The 17,998-nt window shown below is 41.2% G+C and overlaps 1 protein-coding gene across 4 annotated transcripts in view; it reads right to left on the reverse strand.

The window, feature by feature from the left end:
• Positions 1-17,998, reverse strand: part of cadm1b (cell adhesion molecule 1b) — a 132,531-nt gene that overhangs the window by 38,582 nt on the left and 75,951 nt on the right. For 3 of the 4 annotated variants that reach the window (XM_051065518.1, XM_018668257.2, XM_018668254.2), the window contains exon 2: positions 2,846-2,866. The exons of the other annotated variant lie outside the window; for it this stretch is intronic. In XM_051065518.1, coding sequence (XP_050921475.1) covers positions 2,846-2,866 — 21 coding nt within the window. The remainder of the gene's footprint in view (positions 1-2,845; positions 2,867-17,998) is intronic. 4 annotated transcript variants of the gene reach the window in all.

A 17,998-nucleotide genomic window follows, 5' to 3' on the forward strand; every position in this document is an offset into this window, starting at 1 on the left:
CAATGTGAAGTGTTTTGATGTCTATTTTATTTCATCAGCTGTAAAAGTAATATATTTGGCAGTCAAAACAGCAACATAGAGCAGCCTCAAAGCAAGGTTACTCTGCTCCCAATCTGTTGGACTGAGAGAAAGGGAATGCAATAGATAAATTCTCCATAAGGTTTAGCAGCCCCAAGCAAGGTTGGTCCCCCTCCAATATCCTAGCCTAGGCTCATCTCCAATTCAAAACACACATAAATAACGTCGCTGTGATTAGCAATCCCATCAAAGTGAAAACAGGCCACTTTGTGGAACATGGAGGGTTTTCGCAATTGGAGTAAACATTTTCAATTGCCTCGGCATCCTGGTCATGATTGGGTGCAAATGAGGAGAGGCAGTCATTAATTCTGGGTAGTGGGTGGGGATGGAGGGGGAGTGGGCAGAGGCATGGCACAGATGACTGGCTGATAAATTCACACTCATTCCAGCAGCTGTCTGGAAGAGTAAAGTGCCTGTATCTCTACACATGGCTGCCCTCCTGTTCCTGCATCACAACATACTGAATGAAACAGTCAGAGGGAAATACAGACCTTCAAAAGTCTGTGCGCTCTCTGAGGGGATGTACAATCTGGCGTGGAGTGTCTGGCATGGAGATTCGGCTCATCAGCCGTACTCAAAATGCAAAACAGCACCCACCCTGACCAATTTTAACAAAAGTTGACGAAATCAGGAAATATTAGCAGGCCCCCTCCTCCATCAGAAGTTCGGAGACAGGCACCTTTTGAATCAAGTTGGCTCTCCCTTTGAACCTTTCTCTCTTGTTTTCACATCAAAAGACATGAAAGGGGCAGCAAAAAGCAGGACAGCCAGCCCCCAATTCCTCTCCCTGTCACCGCTGTCTGCAGCAGTCGTGTCCTTTCAAGGAACAACCAGGACTATAGACAGTCATTAACAATAAAAGTTTCTCCCTCTCCTTCTCTGATGATACCTTTTCACTGCCGTGTGTCTTTATCCCGCTCAGTCATTAAACCCCGATCCTTATGATGAAATGCTGTTTTAAGGATGTTCACAAGTGAGAAGGCTTCTGTCTCAGGGTATAATTAGCACAGTGCCATTTCTCCCAGACCCCATGCATGGGAAGGTTTGCAAAAATTTCATACCCACTAATTTGACCATCTTTCTTTTTTCTCTCTTTTTTAAACCAAAGATAAGCTTTCTTAGAAGCTACGTGTAACAATTTGTATAATGATGCTACAACATGACTAGAAAATAAGGATGTTCAACCTGAGAAAAACAGGTTTCCTTCTTTAATCAATTGAAACATACAAATGAAACGACAGATGTACTGTAATGATTGATGATTGGATACCGTTTTCTGAAGGGGCACCCTTAATAGAGTGTTTAGAACTCATAACTAATGGATTTGGCAGTGGCTGATGAATCATTAACTAAAGCTCTATAGATCAGTTTTATATCATTAAAGGTTGTGAAGGTTGTGAAAAATCCTTTTGAATGATAGTCACCTTCCTTCCAGAAAAACGCTGCAGAGTGTCTGGACTTCACAACAACTTATTAAGCATTTATTAATGGACTACCAACATTTATACCACCATTATTATCAAATAGAAAGATAAATACCAGCCAAAGGGCAGCCTGGCAACTTAAAATGGACTTATTGCTGACTTATACTGCAGTTGCAGTTACAGTTACTTGGAATATGCATCTATACAAGAAGGATGAGTGTGTTGTACATACTGGTCTCTCTCTCTTTGTAATCTAATGTATTTTCTTACTTTGCTTTTTGGCTCATTTGGTTTTAGTAATCCCAGCTAAAACCAGATGATTACTTTTGTTTAACCTTAAACTCTGTTAGAAGGAACAAAACATGCAACACAAAGAACTAAAGGGTTAGTACACCTGTTTTAGAGAGGTGCTAATTTGCAGTCAGACATCAGAGAAAGGAGAAGACAGCTGCGCACTCACAACTCAAGGAGGATATGCGATGAAATATAGTGTAAACAGGCTATACTGTTATGAATAACTATATATGTAATATAATAATTGTTAAGTGAAAATTAGCCGATCAGATCAGTTGGTCAGTCCACCACTTGGTCTTGACTCAAACATCTTAGTAAGTAGACGCATTTCCATGCGATTAATTAATTAAGAAATTCATGCCTGTACATATGTATGTATCAATTTGTCTGATACATTAGCATTTAGCTCAAGGCACAGCTGTACCCAAGTATAGCTTTACAGAGCCCCTAGCATGGCTGACAACTTCTCTTGTTTTCATTATGAGAGACCGTTATAAGCACCTGTGTTTAGTTTTGCTGTTGGTTTGATTACAAATGGTTAAGTCCACCTCTTAGTGCTGTAATGGAGAACTCAGCAGTTACTGAAGAAAGGAGGTTTCCTTGTTGTTAGTTTGGCTCGATGTAAGCTGCAGCCTGTGTTACCATTTGGATTATATTTGTCTGATTATATTTGGGAGGAAGGTAAGGATTAAGAGGGATGGATTATTGCTGTCTGCTTGAAGAACTGAGGTTTTGTGAGTAACTTTCAGTCCCAGAGCAGCCAGCAAACTTAAGTGGCAACCAAGTAGCCTGGATAAAAATGTGAAATCTGCCACATAAAATGTAGTGAAATGTTGATTTGAGAATTAAAAACAAAAACAGAGTGGATTGGCGTTGTGAGTGCACGTCTCTCTCCTCCTCTCCCTCCCTGAAAAGAAAATATACCAACATAACCAGCCATTCATGTAAATATGCACAGATGAACAGACTGCAATGGACAGCCAATCGACAGACACAGACAGAAGCAAGCAAGTCCAACTGAACAGCAGGTAGCAAAAAAGAATGAATACCTGTCACGGTTTCAGCAGCTCCTGTTGCAGCGCAGGCGAGGACGAGAGCAGAAGAGAAGAAAACAGACAGGTTGTGAGCAGACAAGATGTAAGCAGAGAGCCATATTCCATTGTTGACAAAAAACATACTCGTAATTTAGAAATAGGTGTGTTGAAATCTATTAAATTAAAGCTTCATATGCTATCTGTGTAATTTAACACCAATTAAGAAAAAAACAAAAAGACATAATGAGCAATTTTCACAATCCAGCCATTCTTTCCACAGGTGTGTTCAATCCAGACATAATGAGCCATTTTTCTTTCCTCATCCATTTTCCCTGAGTGTTATATTAATATGGAGGAACAGTGGGAATATGTGGACTTTGTTTTCTCCCCCTCGTGTCCCTGATTGAGATTCCAGCCAGCCCTGCTATGGAGCAGCCACTGCCTAGAGACGCTCCCCCGGGACCCGCGGTGTATCCTGGAGAAGAGAGCACCCATTCGGAACGGTGCCCACCCAAACTGGCATCTCACAGGGCATGGGAGACTGGCGTGTTCCCAAGTCCCTGCAGCAGTGCTCAGGGCCTGTACCCTCGGGAGAGCTTCCATCATTCATTGTCTGCTATTCATAAACAACTCCCCTCCCTTCATTTCTCTCTCTCTCTCACACACACACACCTCCTGCCCCTCTGCTGCACATCCATATCTACATTTTTATATTTCACACACCATCTTTTATTATATTGACATTTCACACAGACTTTGGGGCCTCTGCACTCTGGCTGTGAGCAATGTGAGCCTCAGCGCTGAGCATACAGTATGTTGAAGTGACTGCTTGTCTCACTTGTCATTGCCGGCGTAATAAGGGTGTAAGGTATGACACATGTCCTTGTTATACTCCTTTGTGCATTTTCAATGTGTCAGCAATTCCCTCAGGACAAAAAAGTGTGAGTGACAAATCACACACTGATGGGAAACAACTTGTGAACATTGTCCAGGAAGCCCGCTGCAGTATCTCACAACGTGTTAAGGCCTCTGCTTCTTTAAAACTTCAAGTGTCAGTCAAAACTTTATCTTTATTATGTGATCATTCAATATAATGAGGCTTCTGGGGCAATTCCGCTCCAGCTGAAAGTGATTTGAACAGAAAGAAACCGCAAGTGATAGAGGTTGATAGCCAGGCTCAGACTCGAGCTTGAATGAGCACACCGTATGCATCCCAGTCCAACCAGCCCTCAGGACAGCCCATAATGAGGCTTTTGAGCTGCTTTAATTGCCAGGTAATTATAATGTTGTAGCAACATTATGTAAATGGCTCATTATCATCTTGTATGTGTAGTATATCTGCCCTCATTTTATGTTACTTTGTCAGGAGTATAACCCAGAAAAATGTATCACCCTGATACTGGGGCATCTCAGTGTTTAATCTTGTCAACAGAGACCTATATCTAAACAGAGACACTTGTGATATAGTGTGGTGACACCTTCCCTAACCCTTCAGTATGATCCACTTCCTGCTGGTGGCCCCTGAAAGGGCTATAAATAGCTTTGCGGTGGGAGTGGTGCATCTGCCGCGCTCCCCTTCTCTCCTCTGTACCTGCAGCACATTAGGTAGAAGTTATGAGGTGCCAGCTCGCCTGTGATTAGATGTCATGGCTGTCGCTCTGCTTAGACAGTGCTGATAGACAGATTTCTGGGGAAACGCGTGCGATGGCATGCGCTGCGAGTGCAGCCGTTGCACCAATCTGTCAATCATGCCGGATGAGAGCGGGCAGGCCAGCCGTCCTCCAAATAATGTCTGTCCTTGTCTCCTCACCTCTTCTCCTTTTCATCCAAATCTCATTCTCCTGTTCCACACAATGAGCAGGATTATGTTCAGAAACAGAAAAGTGGAAGCATTCTCCACCTACAGTGATGCTACATTTCCTGCTGGAAACGTGCTCATTGTGAGTATTTGAGAGGGCATGTTCTTGCGCTGCATTATGTTTTCCATAAGAAGTGCTCTGGTATTCAGGCGTCTGTGTTCAACCCATTGCCACCCCAATGAATCCATAATGATCTACACTATTTTTTTAGTCACTGAGGCAAACTCATATCTCTGGAGACTGGATGTCTGTGTGGTTAGAGTGGCACATAGCCTCTCTCTCTCTTGCTCTCTCCCTCTATCGCTGCTCAGTAAAAGCAGTGGGGTAACACTAATGAGACAACATTTCTTCTCAGTACTAGCGTGATGCCTTTGAATTAATGTTCTTCCTTTCAGGTAAAACATTCCCTTGCTTATTTATGCTCATGATCTGCAGCGTGTTGCATGTCAACCTCGTGTGTGATCGCACTGCATAAGAGGACACAACAGAGCTGGATGCTGGAACTCTGTACTTCCCCATAGAGATCCACACCAGTTACCGTTGTGTGTGTGCGTGTGTGGAGTGTTGCCATCTTACTGTGTGCAGCCCACTGTGTTTTCATTTAATTAGGAGGATCAGAGGTGGGCTTCAAACTTTTTCTCTTCAAGGAAATCGGACAGGAGAAGCGAGCTCCTGCAGAGTGGACCCAGATGAACATGGCCAACTTTCGAGGTCAGGATTTTCACAAAAGAAACCGATCAAAGCTGTCCTCGCAAAAAGAAAAAAATAAAAAGAAACCTGTGTCCTACACCTTATGCTATTCTTTGTTGTCAGGGATAATAATTTTCAAATCCACATTAAAGAATTCATGTTTTATCCACAGATATATAAAGGCCCTTTGCATAGAGGAACTGGTATTGGAGATGTGCCAAAACAATCTTAATAACAGTGCATGGAGCTTTCAACCTCAGCTTCATCACTCAGTCTTTTCACCCAATGCATTGTTTGCATGTCAGGGTGTCCATCCTCGGGACAAAAGGCCAAACTCCATACTAGAGCAGCGACATTCGATCATTTAGTCAATCAGCATAAAATTAGTCAGCAACAAAGTTGATAACCAATTAAGAGTTTAAGTCAAGTCAGTTTTAAGCAAAAACTCCAAAAAGTCTGAACACTGACCAGCCAGTCATCTCTGGAGCCGAACTGCAAACTGCAGAGATGACTGCCATTCTTGGATACTGACCATATGTTCGTAATCTAAATGTTTACTTTTTGGCCAGTGTAGCAATTCTTGTTGCATGGATTTTCCCCTATTTGTATGTCTTTTTATATTTGTTGTTCTTCTGCATTTGGAATGCGTTTCCCTTAATGTTTGTGCTTTCACTCTTGAATGTGCTGTGTCCACAGGGGCCACGGTAGTAATTAGCAGCAGCCCTGCTCCACGTGGTGACGAAGATGGCATCATACAGATGAGCTGGGATTACTTAACTTTAGGCAAACACAGACTAGAGGTCTCAAAAGTGCTTTGGATTACATAACAACAGCTACCAAGTTTGCACGTCAGCAGATCTATGTCCATGGCAGCTGAGAAAACTCCACCCGCAAGTGAGGACTGCATAACATGACTGAAAGCTCTGAAAAAGTAAGTAAGGAGACCTAGACTGTCATGCTTATTATTGGAGAATTTACTCGTAATAGATCATGCATTTATACAACCTCTGAAGGGTGTTCTCATTATACTGTAAAAATTGCTGTTTTGTGCATTTTTAAATAACAGCACTGATTTAGCTGCATTTTATTTACACACTTGACCCGCTTCTTTTATTATCAGCTCTCAGGTACAGCTTAATCCAGCCCGACCTGTAGGTGAGATATCAGAAAGTGCTCACCTGTAAACACCATTGGGAATATTCAGATTAATTCTCCCCAGAGTCAACCAAAACATATTTATCAGGGAAAGGCTTACAGGAGATGCAAAGCATGTTCCTGATTGATAAACTGTAATAAAATGGAGATTTTTGCAAATATCCCCACAGAGATAGTTAATTACTTGCTGGCTGTTGATTGAATATGCTTTGTAAATGTCCAATCTATGACCAGAATGTTTGTGTTGTACTCATGAAAAGCCAAGAAGACACCTGTAGCTTAAGACAGCTTTTACGTTGGGAGATTAAGGGATAATCCCCTCAGAAATGCTGTCAGATAAAAAGCAGATATATTGAATTTGGTGCCCTGTCTCCTCCTGTAAAGTGCTATGGGTATCTACAATTGAACATAAATAGCAAAAGATGGATGTTCTTACGAATAAAATGATAAAATTAAGACATTTCAGGCACCTTTGAAAAAAAAAAAATGTGTAGTCTCATTGGTGTATGTGACTAGGTCTTGTCACTCACCACACACATGAAAATGTCTCTGCAGCTGACAAAAAAAAAAAAAAAAAAAAAAACCTGCAAACAGCTAGCAGCCGCTTTAATGACAGCTCTGCAGAGCTCAGGTAGTGTTCGTCTCTCCCAGTCGTGTCAAGAAAAAAGGGAGCACTAACACATTTCTGACGACTGTAGATGCCAGGCTGCTGTTCCACACAGCCTCACATGACAGACACCAAGCTCTCCCAGTTACACAAATAAAACAGCATCAAAATGCAAAAAAGAGAGAAACAAATGAAACAAAATAAGACAGCGGTTGCTTTGTATCACCGTGACACATCTGTCAAAAGGTAATTTGACATAATAAAATGAGACTACTCTACTTGGCAGGATGTCTCAAATCAACATGATATGAGGCAGGAAGAGCATTATAGTAACACACTATTAAGTCATGCTGATTGTGACAAATGCAGTAACGTCTGAGGTCTATAAATCACCAACCAACTGCATTTGCTGGGAGGTACAATGATTTCCTTTTTCCTACTAGGCACAATCATCCACTCTGTTATGTTAACAAGACTGGTTGACTGAGCATGGACTTAAGTGCAGCAGCAGTGGCAGTGCGCTCTGCACCCCAATACCATGCAGCACAGACAGATTCTTGCTTAAAGCCGAGGCAAAGCTTAACCTCTGGCAAAATGACACATCACATCTCATTCAAATTGTCTATTTTGGGTGACGCTGCATCTTTCTCTCTCTCTCTCTCTATTTTTCTCTCCCCCTTCTGTTTTTCTCCTCAGAGGTAGCAGGCACTATGAAGCCTCTTTTCAGCCCCAGTCTCAGTTTTTAAAAAGAAAAGTTGCGGCAGGAGTGCTGCGTTTGTTACCACAGGAGAGAAACCGAAGCTCTGATTCTGCCTGGATCAAAAACGCACGCAGAAACGATTCGAATCAAAGCCTCCAAAGAGTCTTGAGGGAGGAATTTTTGCTATTCTGGAGATGCAGTGATACCTCACCTATAGTATGGTCTCTTGCCAGGAAAAACTCACATGAGCAATGTTCACTGAAGCAGCGGCGTGTTTGTGAGTGCATGCTTTCTAGCCTGTCTGCCAGCATATCTGCTTACTCACTATGAATGTGTGTACATCTGCAAGAGCATTTATGTGTGTATATGTATGTGTGTGTGTGTGTGTGTGTGAGAGAGAGAGAGAGAGAGAGAGGTAATTAGGACATTAGGAGAAGCTTCTGACAGGCTTGTCATCGCCACAGCCTGCCCAGTGGAAAGGAGGTGGTCAGAGGGGTAAGTGGGGGTCCAGCAGGGTCAAGAGACAGCTGCTGCACCACCACTCACTGTCTGGAAGCTCTCAGAGAATATTAAACCACCAGGGCCTCGGCCAAGATGCTCCCTCATTTATGGAATACACAAAGCCCTCTCGCAAGGGGGTAGCGTCTAATATATGCCACTGTAATAAAAGTGCTATTGTATGTTTTATCCTGAAACATTACAACATAAACATAAAAAGACCAAAATAAATGGCAGTGGCATTGAGGTAATTGAGGTTATTTTGTAAATCAGCGAATTTAGAACGCAATGATTGTTGTTCTCATTTTTAACACTCACACTTCTTTTTTTTTCTTTATAATGATAAATCTGTGTGGTCTGACGCCTCCTGTGTATCTGTCTCCAGCAGAGAGGGGCTCTATTATTACAATATGAGACATATTAAATACATCCCCCAAGGCTGATGACCTTGGCGATGACATATCATTAATTGTATAGATGGATTATTATCATCACAACAATAACATGGCTGCTTTTCTGCTCCACTCTCCATAACACCTGTGCCCATTCTCTGGCTGCCTCTGCTCATATACTCATAATCACATCTATCAGCCCAAAACGTTAACTGCATCCGGGGACGCTAAACACGTCCATTTGTTTGCAGTTGTAATGTCTTTTGTGCGCCTCAATCAGGCACCTGTCAGACACACACCTGCTACCTCAGTGCTAAGAGAAAAGGCAGAGGGAAGGCCTTTTGTTTCCTCACAGAGTTTATAATCAGCACGTTGTTTCCAATCTTCTTCCACCATTTTTCAATTTCCCATTTCCCTTTTCTCAGTCAAATCACTGCTATCAATCAGGTGCGGTTTGAGAGAGGAGAGAGCGAGAAAGAGAGTGTATGTGTGAGCGAGTGTGTGTGTGTGTGTGTGTGTGTTAGGGAGAGAGAAAGAGGGGGAAGTTCCTTGATGGAACCATCTCCAGCCCTAGGCCTCATTAGTCAGAGACTGCAGGAGGAAAATGTGTGTGAATGTGAGAGGCGGACGCACGTGTGTGTGCACGCGTGTGTAATAAAAATGAATACTGGTAGAGTGTGTCTGTCAATATGAGGCCATTTAACATTCCCCATTCCATCCAAATGATGCACAGCGGACATTATGCTCTCTATTTGAGTTCCTCTAAATGGATACTCAACCCAGTAAGTTCTATTATATTTTGCCCTTTCCCTCCACTGTGCTTACTGATATCATGGCAGAAGATGACCTATAACGTCTCAAAACAATTTCTGTGCAACCATGACAACATCTTCTCCATATCAGCAAGCCGTGCAGTGAAAACATCTCAAAAATGAATGCGGTTGACTGATGTGGCAGTCAATACGAATCAGACCATAACAGCTGCATAGGCACAAGCCATATTGATCTCATGTGACAAGAGGAGCTCACAGTGCATTGACATCTCTGAGAGTGTGAATGTAGGTGCTTTGATAGTTTGTTTCGCTGAACATGCCGAACATTACAACAAAAATAGCACAGAGTCCTCTGTTAACATTCATGAGGCACAAATTAGGCAACAAATACAAAGAGTGAATAAAGGATGAGCAAACACAAGTCCAGATTATTGCCAACGTGGCAATATGCTCGATGTTTTACTGAGTGTATTGATTATAAAAGAGATCTATTTGAAGTGGCCGTACAAAATGGCAACTATAGTAAATTCACAATGGCAGGGTAATATACGGCTTCACTGCTTTCATTTATTCACAGCTTGACATTTCCTCCCTTCCACAGAGTGTGCTCTAACTGTGTGCCAATGGCCACATCATTTAGACTGGACCCGCATGAATATTTAACATTAGTGCCTGGCTCGTAGCTCGCAGAAAATGAATTATTTTTAGTGGGCTTTGCAGAGGCACCGTGAAAAACTCTCACTCTGGTGATGAATCGCTGGAGAGTTTATGTTGTATTAAGCAGGCAAAACAAATGGCTATCAATCATTTGAAGCTTTCCGTGCTTGCCAGCTACGCATCCCTACCACCACCAATTCCCCCCGCTTTCAGAGATTCTGTTGGTTTTCAGAGGGATCAGCTGCCAGCCTTGGATGTGTAAAAAAGGGTCAGCCTTGAGTTTACTAGCATTTGCTGACAAGCCCTTTCTGGAAGACAAAGGCAGACTCATGACGTGTTACAGTAGGGAACCGTCCTACTGCAAATTTAAGTAAATGTAAATAAAAGTATAGATATGTATAATATAGATACATGACAAACCACTCTTCCTGATTCATTACTTGTAATAACAAACAATTTTGAGGCAACAGAATGTTGTAAACTGTAAGTAGGCTAATTAGCATCTCATAGATTGCATTCACTACAAGACTAGGGTTATAATTTCTAAGGAGAGGTCTTCAAATGTCCTATTTTGTCTGACCAACAGTCCAAAACACTTGAACATAATCAATTCACTATGATATGATATGTGACTATTGCTACAATAACCAACTAGTATCAGAATATGACATGAGTAGAGTATAATGGCGAACTAACATATTGCTACAGCTAAAAAAAACATTCACCTCACATTCACTTTGCATGACCTGCTTCCAATGTTGCCCTCTTAGCCCTGGCTGCAATCAGCTTCACAATCACCTCCTCCTTTTCCGAGGTATTTCAAAGCTTGCATCTGTTTTTTTCCCCCTATTTACATTCTACTGTAACACTATGACTGATTATGCATTCATCACTTCATGTGTAACACAGTGTGACATACTACGAACTTGTTATCTCAGTCTATAAGCACGAATAGAGAGAAAAACTAAGACCTAATAAAAATTGCAAGTAATTAGCCTTCCACAGACTCCCACAGATTTTTAACTCAACAGAAATTGGAAGGAGTTCAACCAGACACATGTCCAGCCAGTGATCAAATTAAAGAGGGACGTTCAAATTATTTCACTTCTTCACTCCCACTATCCCACTGTCAGCAGAGTGAGTATTAAGTCATGCAATGCTGTTTCACATTTTTAAACAAAGTATTAGTAGTAGTATATCTTCTTTTTGGTCTGTTAGAGTAGCTACATAGTCATACCAATGACGCATCCCCTCCAATATTAATGTGTCTGCTTCCAATGTTTGTACACAACTTGTGCAGGGGAGTAGCAAGAATACAAATCAATACATATAGATACATGGCATACATACAGTACCTGCCAAATGCAAATGAAAGAAATACAAATTAATACAAAACATTTAAAAAAACAGATGAATAACTTCCGGTAGACAGCACAGCCATTAAAAATATGGAGTATCAGGTTTGAAATAGTCCATTCTTTGAACATTATACTGCTCCAAAGAGTTGGAACAGGCAGATCAAGGTATATGATAAATTTTCCAGCCTCAACATGGCTATAAGCGATGTTAAAGAAAACTGGACGTTAAAGGGTCCAAACTGGTTCATGATGTGTTGTGACAGAATCAGATCATTCATGATTCAGCATTTGTGTGACCCCCTTTTAGCTTCCAAGTCTAAATGACTGTGGGTAAGCGTTTTGGGGAATTTTGTTTTCAGGATACCTGCAGTTTGAAAAGCAAAGATGGAATAGTGCAATTGTTCAGGTTGTTGTTACAATGGATCATCATTCATACACCTTACTTCAAGTGATGTCTGTATTAAGAAAAGGCCTAATCAGTGTTGCCAGAAAACTGCCAAGGACAGTGGTACAAAGGTGTGAGTGAGAAAAAATCTTATAAATAAATAAGTAAATAAATATAGGCTCCTGCTAAATTAAGAGGGCTAAGAGATCAAACCTAAGAACGCATAAAGGAGTAGCTCTTATAGATGATTAAATCAGCTCTTCATGCTTCCCCTACCTGCTTTGAGTAGTTTTATTTGATTGGCTACGTAATTACCTTAACATTGGTTAATTGCTGGTTAATCTACCTCTCATAGCAAACACATCACCCTCTAGTCTGCCAATCAGCCATTTCAAAATCATGTATAAATTCAGAAATACACACCGACACGCACACACGCACACAGGCGAGTGCCCAAAACACCAGTGTGACACACTGAGTTTACAGATTCTCAGATTACTTGACAGTTTCATTAAGACAGATTACTGTGACCCTGAAGTTTTAATCTTCCAGATAAAGTGAAGCTGTTTTTACACCCATCCTCAAGGATGCACTTCATTTCCAACAACATCCAACCTGAGATGAGATTTGGCCTCTCTCAAATACAATCTGAATTGCTCCAATTGATTAAACAGAAACTGGCAGGCTTGAACAGAGCCGGGCAGAGTACAAACCCATCCACACAGCCACTGGCAACTGTGGACACAAGATTGAGGGTAAGATATCTGTGAGTGGCCTGGCACCTGAGTCAGAGAGATAGTCCTGGCGCTGGGGGAGGGAGGGAGGGAGGGAAGGAGGAGGGGAGGGTCAAATTGGAGACAGACTGGGTGGCTTTGCCTGTGTTTCCCCTTCAGGTTAATATTTTATGGATGTGCGATACAGTTCAGATGACAGTTTGAGATGACTGAGAGTCGGTGTGCAGGCGGCAAGAGTTCAGCGATTTATTAGACGGGAGGGAGTGTGACACTGGGGGGTAGCTGAAACTGAGAAATGTGTTAGTAGCTGTTAATGTGAGGAGTCTGAGAACGACTCAAGTTTGTGCTTGTACTTGAGTGCACGCACATGTATGTGCACGGGTGCACGCGGGGTGAGATGAGTGAGAGCTATCTGCAACCCAAGCCCATTAAAAAAAGCAGAGGCATCGGCGGTACAGATGTGTCTCTCTCTGAGCCCAACATGAAACACAGAAAACGGCCTCTTTGATCATTACCTACCTGTCAGTCTGCCCTCCATAGGGACCGCCTGTTACGACTGCTGATGTGCCGCACTGACAGGCCAGAAACACACACCCAAACTCAAACACATTTGAGGGGAAAAAAAAAAAAAAAAACAGCGCCACTGACTGGTGTCTGCATTCAGACTCATCCCCGAGGAGGTATAACCATGACGACCAGTAGTGTGGGCTAAGCGCAGGTTTATTATTCTATATTTGGATTCCAATTAGCCTCAGTGACTGTAAGGCTTGTTGGGGTCCACATTCACATTTGTACCAGTGGGCAATTTAGTTTCAAATCCCTGTGATTGTATGTTTGTTGAACGTGGGAGGAAACAAGCAGGAACCCATGCGATCAAAGGGAGAGCATATCCAGTAGGTAGTGAGTCAAAGGCAAACAAGCTTGTCCAAGTTCATTTGTTTGACTTACTGCTTCTACAGTAGATATACCACGATCTGCTGAGAATATTTGTAGACAAACAGGAGGACGTGATAACTACATATAGTGGTTTAACCGCTGCTCCATCCAGTCTAGAAACCTGAAATGAACTGCCTGTTTCTATGAATTTCTAAATGCTCTATTCAAAATACAGGGTTTAAAATATTCAGTCTTCGTTTAGATTTTTACTTTTCTTTCCACACTTTTCTTCGGTGATAGTTGTACTATTTCTATTACTATCATTCAAGATTTTGAAGTATGCCACCCCAGTACAATGGAGGTGAATGAGATTTCATTTGTGGTCCTCTAAGCATTGAAAATGTGAATCTTTTTTTTCCATCCAATATCAGCATTTTTCACTTTCTAAAGTACCATCCAGTACCTCCAACCCTCCCCTCATCCTGCTCTGTCAGCCCTTCACTTACATCTTCATCTGTACACTGTCTCAGCTAATGCAGGAACTGGGAGCTTCAGCCAAAGTGATGTCTTCCAGCAGTTAATACTAGGTTGAAGCCTCAGTGCGATAGGAGTCCTAGACCAAATGCATGCTCACATAGTGACTGACAGCTGTGAGCTCCCACCCCTGACTTTGGCTTTCACTGATTGTTTAGAAGGGCACTCAAAAACTTTAGAAGAGCATATCTCTGCACTGCTGCCAGACTGTTCAATGAGTCAGGGACACAGAAACCTTAAACAACATCTCTCCACATCAAGATATGTTTTGGCACCAATTTCAACTAAAATGTATAAGAAGGTCTGTGATCAGATGAAATCTCTGGTCTCCTGCATTGATCTACTGGCTAATACACCAGGCAGCCGTCCTCTATTCCAGCATCTATACCCTTACCCCGCCCCGCCTTTGTCTTGGCACTGAACATAAATTGTGAGCTGTGGATTCGTCCAAAACTGCTGTAATCACTAGGGAAACTGGGCTGGAAATTTTGCATTAAAAAAATAAAAATAAAAAATCAAAACCGCTTCCAGAAATATGATCCTGCTTACTTTGGATAAATCCAGAAAATACATTATCAGCAAGGAGTAGTTACAATGAAAACTCTTTAGAGCCGCAACTATTAGTCGATTAATTGATGAGTCAGTGTAAAGAAAATGAATTGCTAAATATTTTGATTAATCAATTAAAGTCATTTTTCAAACAAAAATGGCAAAACATTGATGATTTCTGGTTTTCCAGTGTGAGAATTTGCTGCTTTTCCTAGTCTAACATTACTGTAAATCAAATATCTTAGCTGCTCTAACAAAAGTTAGAGCAGCTAAGATATTTAAGTTCCATCAGTTTTGCTCAGGGAAAATATTAATCATTTTTTAAAAACTGTATTCTGATATTGTATAGATCAAATGATTAATCGACAACTTGAGAAAAGTTTTAAATAAAATATGTAACTGCTGCTGACCTGACCCCTTAAGGGCTCTGCTACGGCTGCAAAAACCAGTATCAGCAGCAAAGCTTGCTCTGTCCCTGCACAGACTTGCTGCTCTGACGAAAACTAACTTTGCAAACCAACTCACATTGTGAGACTATCTCAAAGTGTCCAAAAATACTGTATCCGTATTGTCTGTGTTGTATCTGTGGGTTAACAACTGTTGGTCAACAATTTCAAAAGGAATTCTTTAGAGACTCTTCCTTGCTAGCTTGTTAGGGGAATATCTGCACCTTCATGATCAATCAAATGCTTTCTAAATCCCCATTTTCTCTGCTATGTTTGTCGCTTTCTCACTGCGCCTCCTGTTGCTCTTGTTCTCTGATTTTTCTGTCACCGCTGTTTCCAGCTTCCATAGGTTAAAGTTACCTCTTTAATCTTCATGTGCCCCCACTGGCACACAGTGTAAACAAATGAACAATGTAATGCAGCAGCAAGTATACACAAATTTATATGCAGAACCGTGTTTGTCTGCCTTTCTATTTCAGGCGAGGTCGACTTTGTTATTAGCGTACCACCCACATGACTTAGGGTGGTCACATTTGCTTGCAGCAATTTACACAGTTTAAGTTGTAATGGCTTTTCCGCATCTCTCTCAGAAACAGCTAAGACACCTCTGTAACTACTTTGGGGGATACACTGTGCGACCACAGCTCCGACACCATTAGCATACATTGTACTGTCAATTTAAAGGTAATGTTTGGAGCTTATTCTAATGGGAATGAGTCCATTTGTTTTGAGAGTAGGATGAGAATGAGGAGCGAGGAAACATGCGGCTATGATGTTGTGTGGAATCGAGCAGAAACATTGTATTGTATATGCCAAATCTCCTGATGCACTCTTGCATAATGTCATCTCTGTCATGCTCCAGATCAGAGCGTCAGATCTTGCAGCACAACATCAAAGACTAAACACCAGTCAAGCACACACCAAGCAAACCAGAGTCCAACAAACTGACAAACTCACACATACTCACAGGAGCTCACTGCATCTTTAAGGCTACACAACACACTGTGTCTGTACCTTCAAATGAGCAAATGAACTAATGTGATCACATCACACAATGTTTGCTTATCTCTCTCTCTGGACCTCTCACCTCAGATAAAGAAGATGTCTATCATCTGTACATTTAGAAAATTGTTTAACACACACAACATAAATTCACAAACATTAGGTTAAATAAAAAATATGGTTTTCATACTTGTGCACTGTGATGGAAGAGGCATTCAGATCCTTTACTTAAAGCTGCAGTACTCAGTAATAATATGTAAACAATGGCTCAAATGTGTATGTAAGTCACTTGACTTTGAGTTTCCCTCAGCTTATAGAGTGTTTACCATCTTTAAGCTGTTTGTCTTGGTTTAAATAACACAATTTTAGTCTTCTGGCTCAGTCTTACTGCTCTCATCAGGTTTATATGCAAAAGAAAGAAATGTTTTCTAAAAACAAACTGCATGTTACCAATCCAGCAACAAAAACAGACAGACAGACACAACTAGCAACCTACGTGGTGAATATAGTCGAGACAGAGCCAGATATTTCCCTCAGGAGTTGGTGGAGACCAAAACAGAGCTAAAGGGAGAGTAAATATTGAAATTACAGTTCTCAGGTGGCCAGAGATACAACTACAAATGAATGCTAATGTTGCTCCATGCCTGCTGGACATTCAGGTCATCGACTTTTTTCCAACTTTCCTAAGTTGGATAAATCAACTTTATAAGGTGATGATGTATCAGTGTATCAGTATATTTGTGCTGCTACCCCCAAGTGACCAAAAAATGTAAAATGTAAAAATACAACTTTTAAGTCTTGCGTTCAGTGTGTTTTGCTGATGTAACGTATTATCAACAAAATCACTGCTGAGGATTTCAGTGTATACTGTATAACACTGGAGATACAATACATGAACAAATGAACAGAAACAAGAACAAATGCATTTGAAGTAAACAAGCAAAGAAACCTTGAAGCTATGAAAGGAAGTAATAGATCTGAATGAACTGGGCAAATAATTCTACTCTGATGGAGGTTTACATTCAAAAACATGTCTCTCAGTTTGTTTAGAAATTAATGGAGAAATAAAGAAAGGGTGTGAATAATGATATAAATGGAGCTGAAAGCTGCTTTATGTATAAAGAATATAGAAATGCATTTGAAAACAAAAAGCAACCAGTGAAAATGAGTACTAATGGTAGGCTACAGCTACACATCAAACATTTTCTATACTAATAACGATATGACACCTGGAATTCAGTACTGACACAAAAATACTTTTTAAAAACACCTTATGATGAGTATGTTTTTCTCTAACTGTCAAAACACCAGCATTCCTGGAGGAAGGAATTTATCTTAAATTTGAGAAAAAAATGGATTTAAACCCACTTAATCTTAAATCTTAGTGTGACAGATGCATTTTGTCAGTACATAAGAAGTATTGAGGTTCAATACCCAAATATAAGATGCCTGGTGTTCAATGTATGTCACATCTTTTTCCTTAGTCGATAGAAATAATATTAAAATCATGGCTCTGATACAATGACGACAATAACGGCAACAATCCAACTGCTATTACTACTGCTCATAATAATAATAAAATGTGAATGTAGGATGTTGCACAGCGGTCCTTGCCGGAGGAGGCGATGAACACAGAAGAGATGATGATCATGGAGGGAATAAAGAGAAAGAGTCGCCTAATCTATGGCACAACACTGCTGACACCTCGTAAGATTAGAGACGCCTCTCAGTCTAAATCAGTCTTCTATCTGCATGCTTAGTGCCATTACTTGCTTTGTGGGGTACTACCCTCAGGGGTGCATTGCCCACACAATGGTAGCTGCCAAGCTGCATAACAGGAGCACACACTCAAACACACACAAGCATACACTTTGACTCATGCAGTCACACAGAGAGCGAGTGAGACGAATCGAATATGATGATTAACAGGGAAAAATTCGGGGAAATCTTTAC

Source organism: Lates calcarifer, linkage group LG21 (genome assembly GCF_001640805.2).
Source record: "Lates calcarifer isolate ASB-BC8 linkage group LG21, TLL_Latcal_v3, whole genome shotgun sequence".
Lineage (NCBI taxonomy): Eukaryota > Metazoa > Chordata > Actinopteri > Centropomidae > Lates > Lates calcarifer.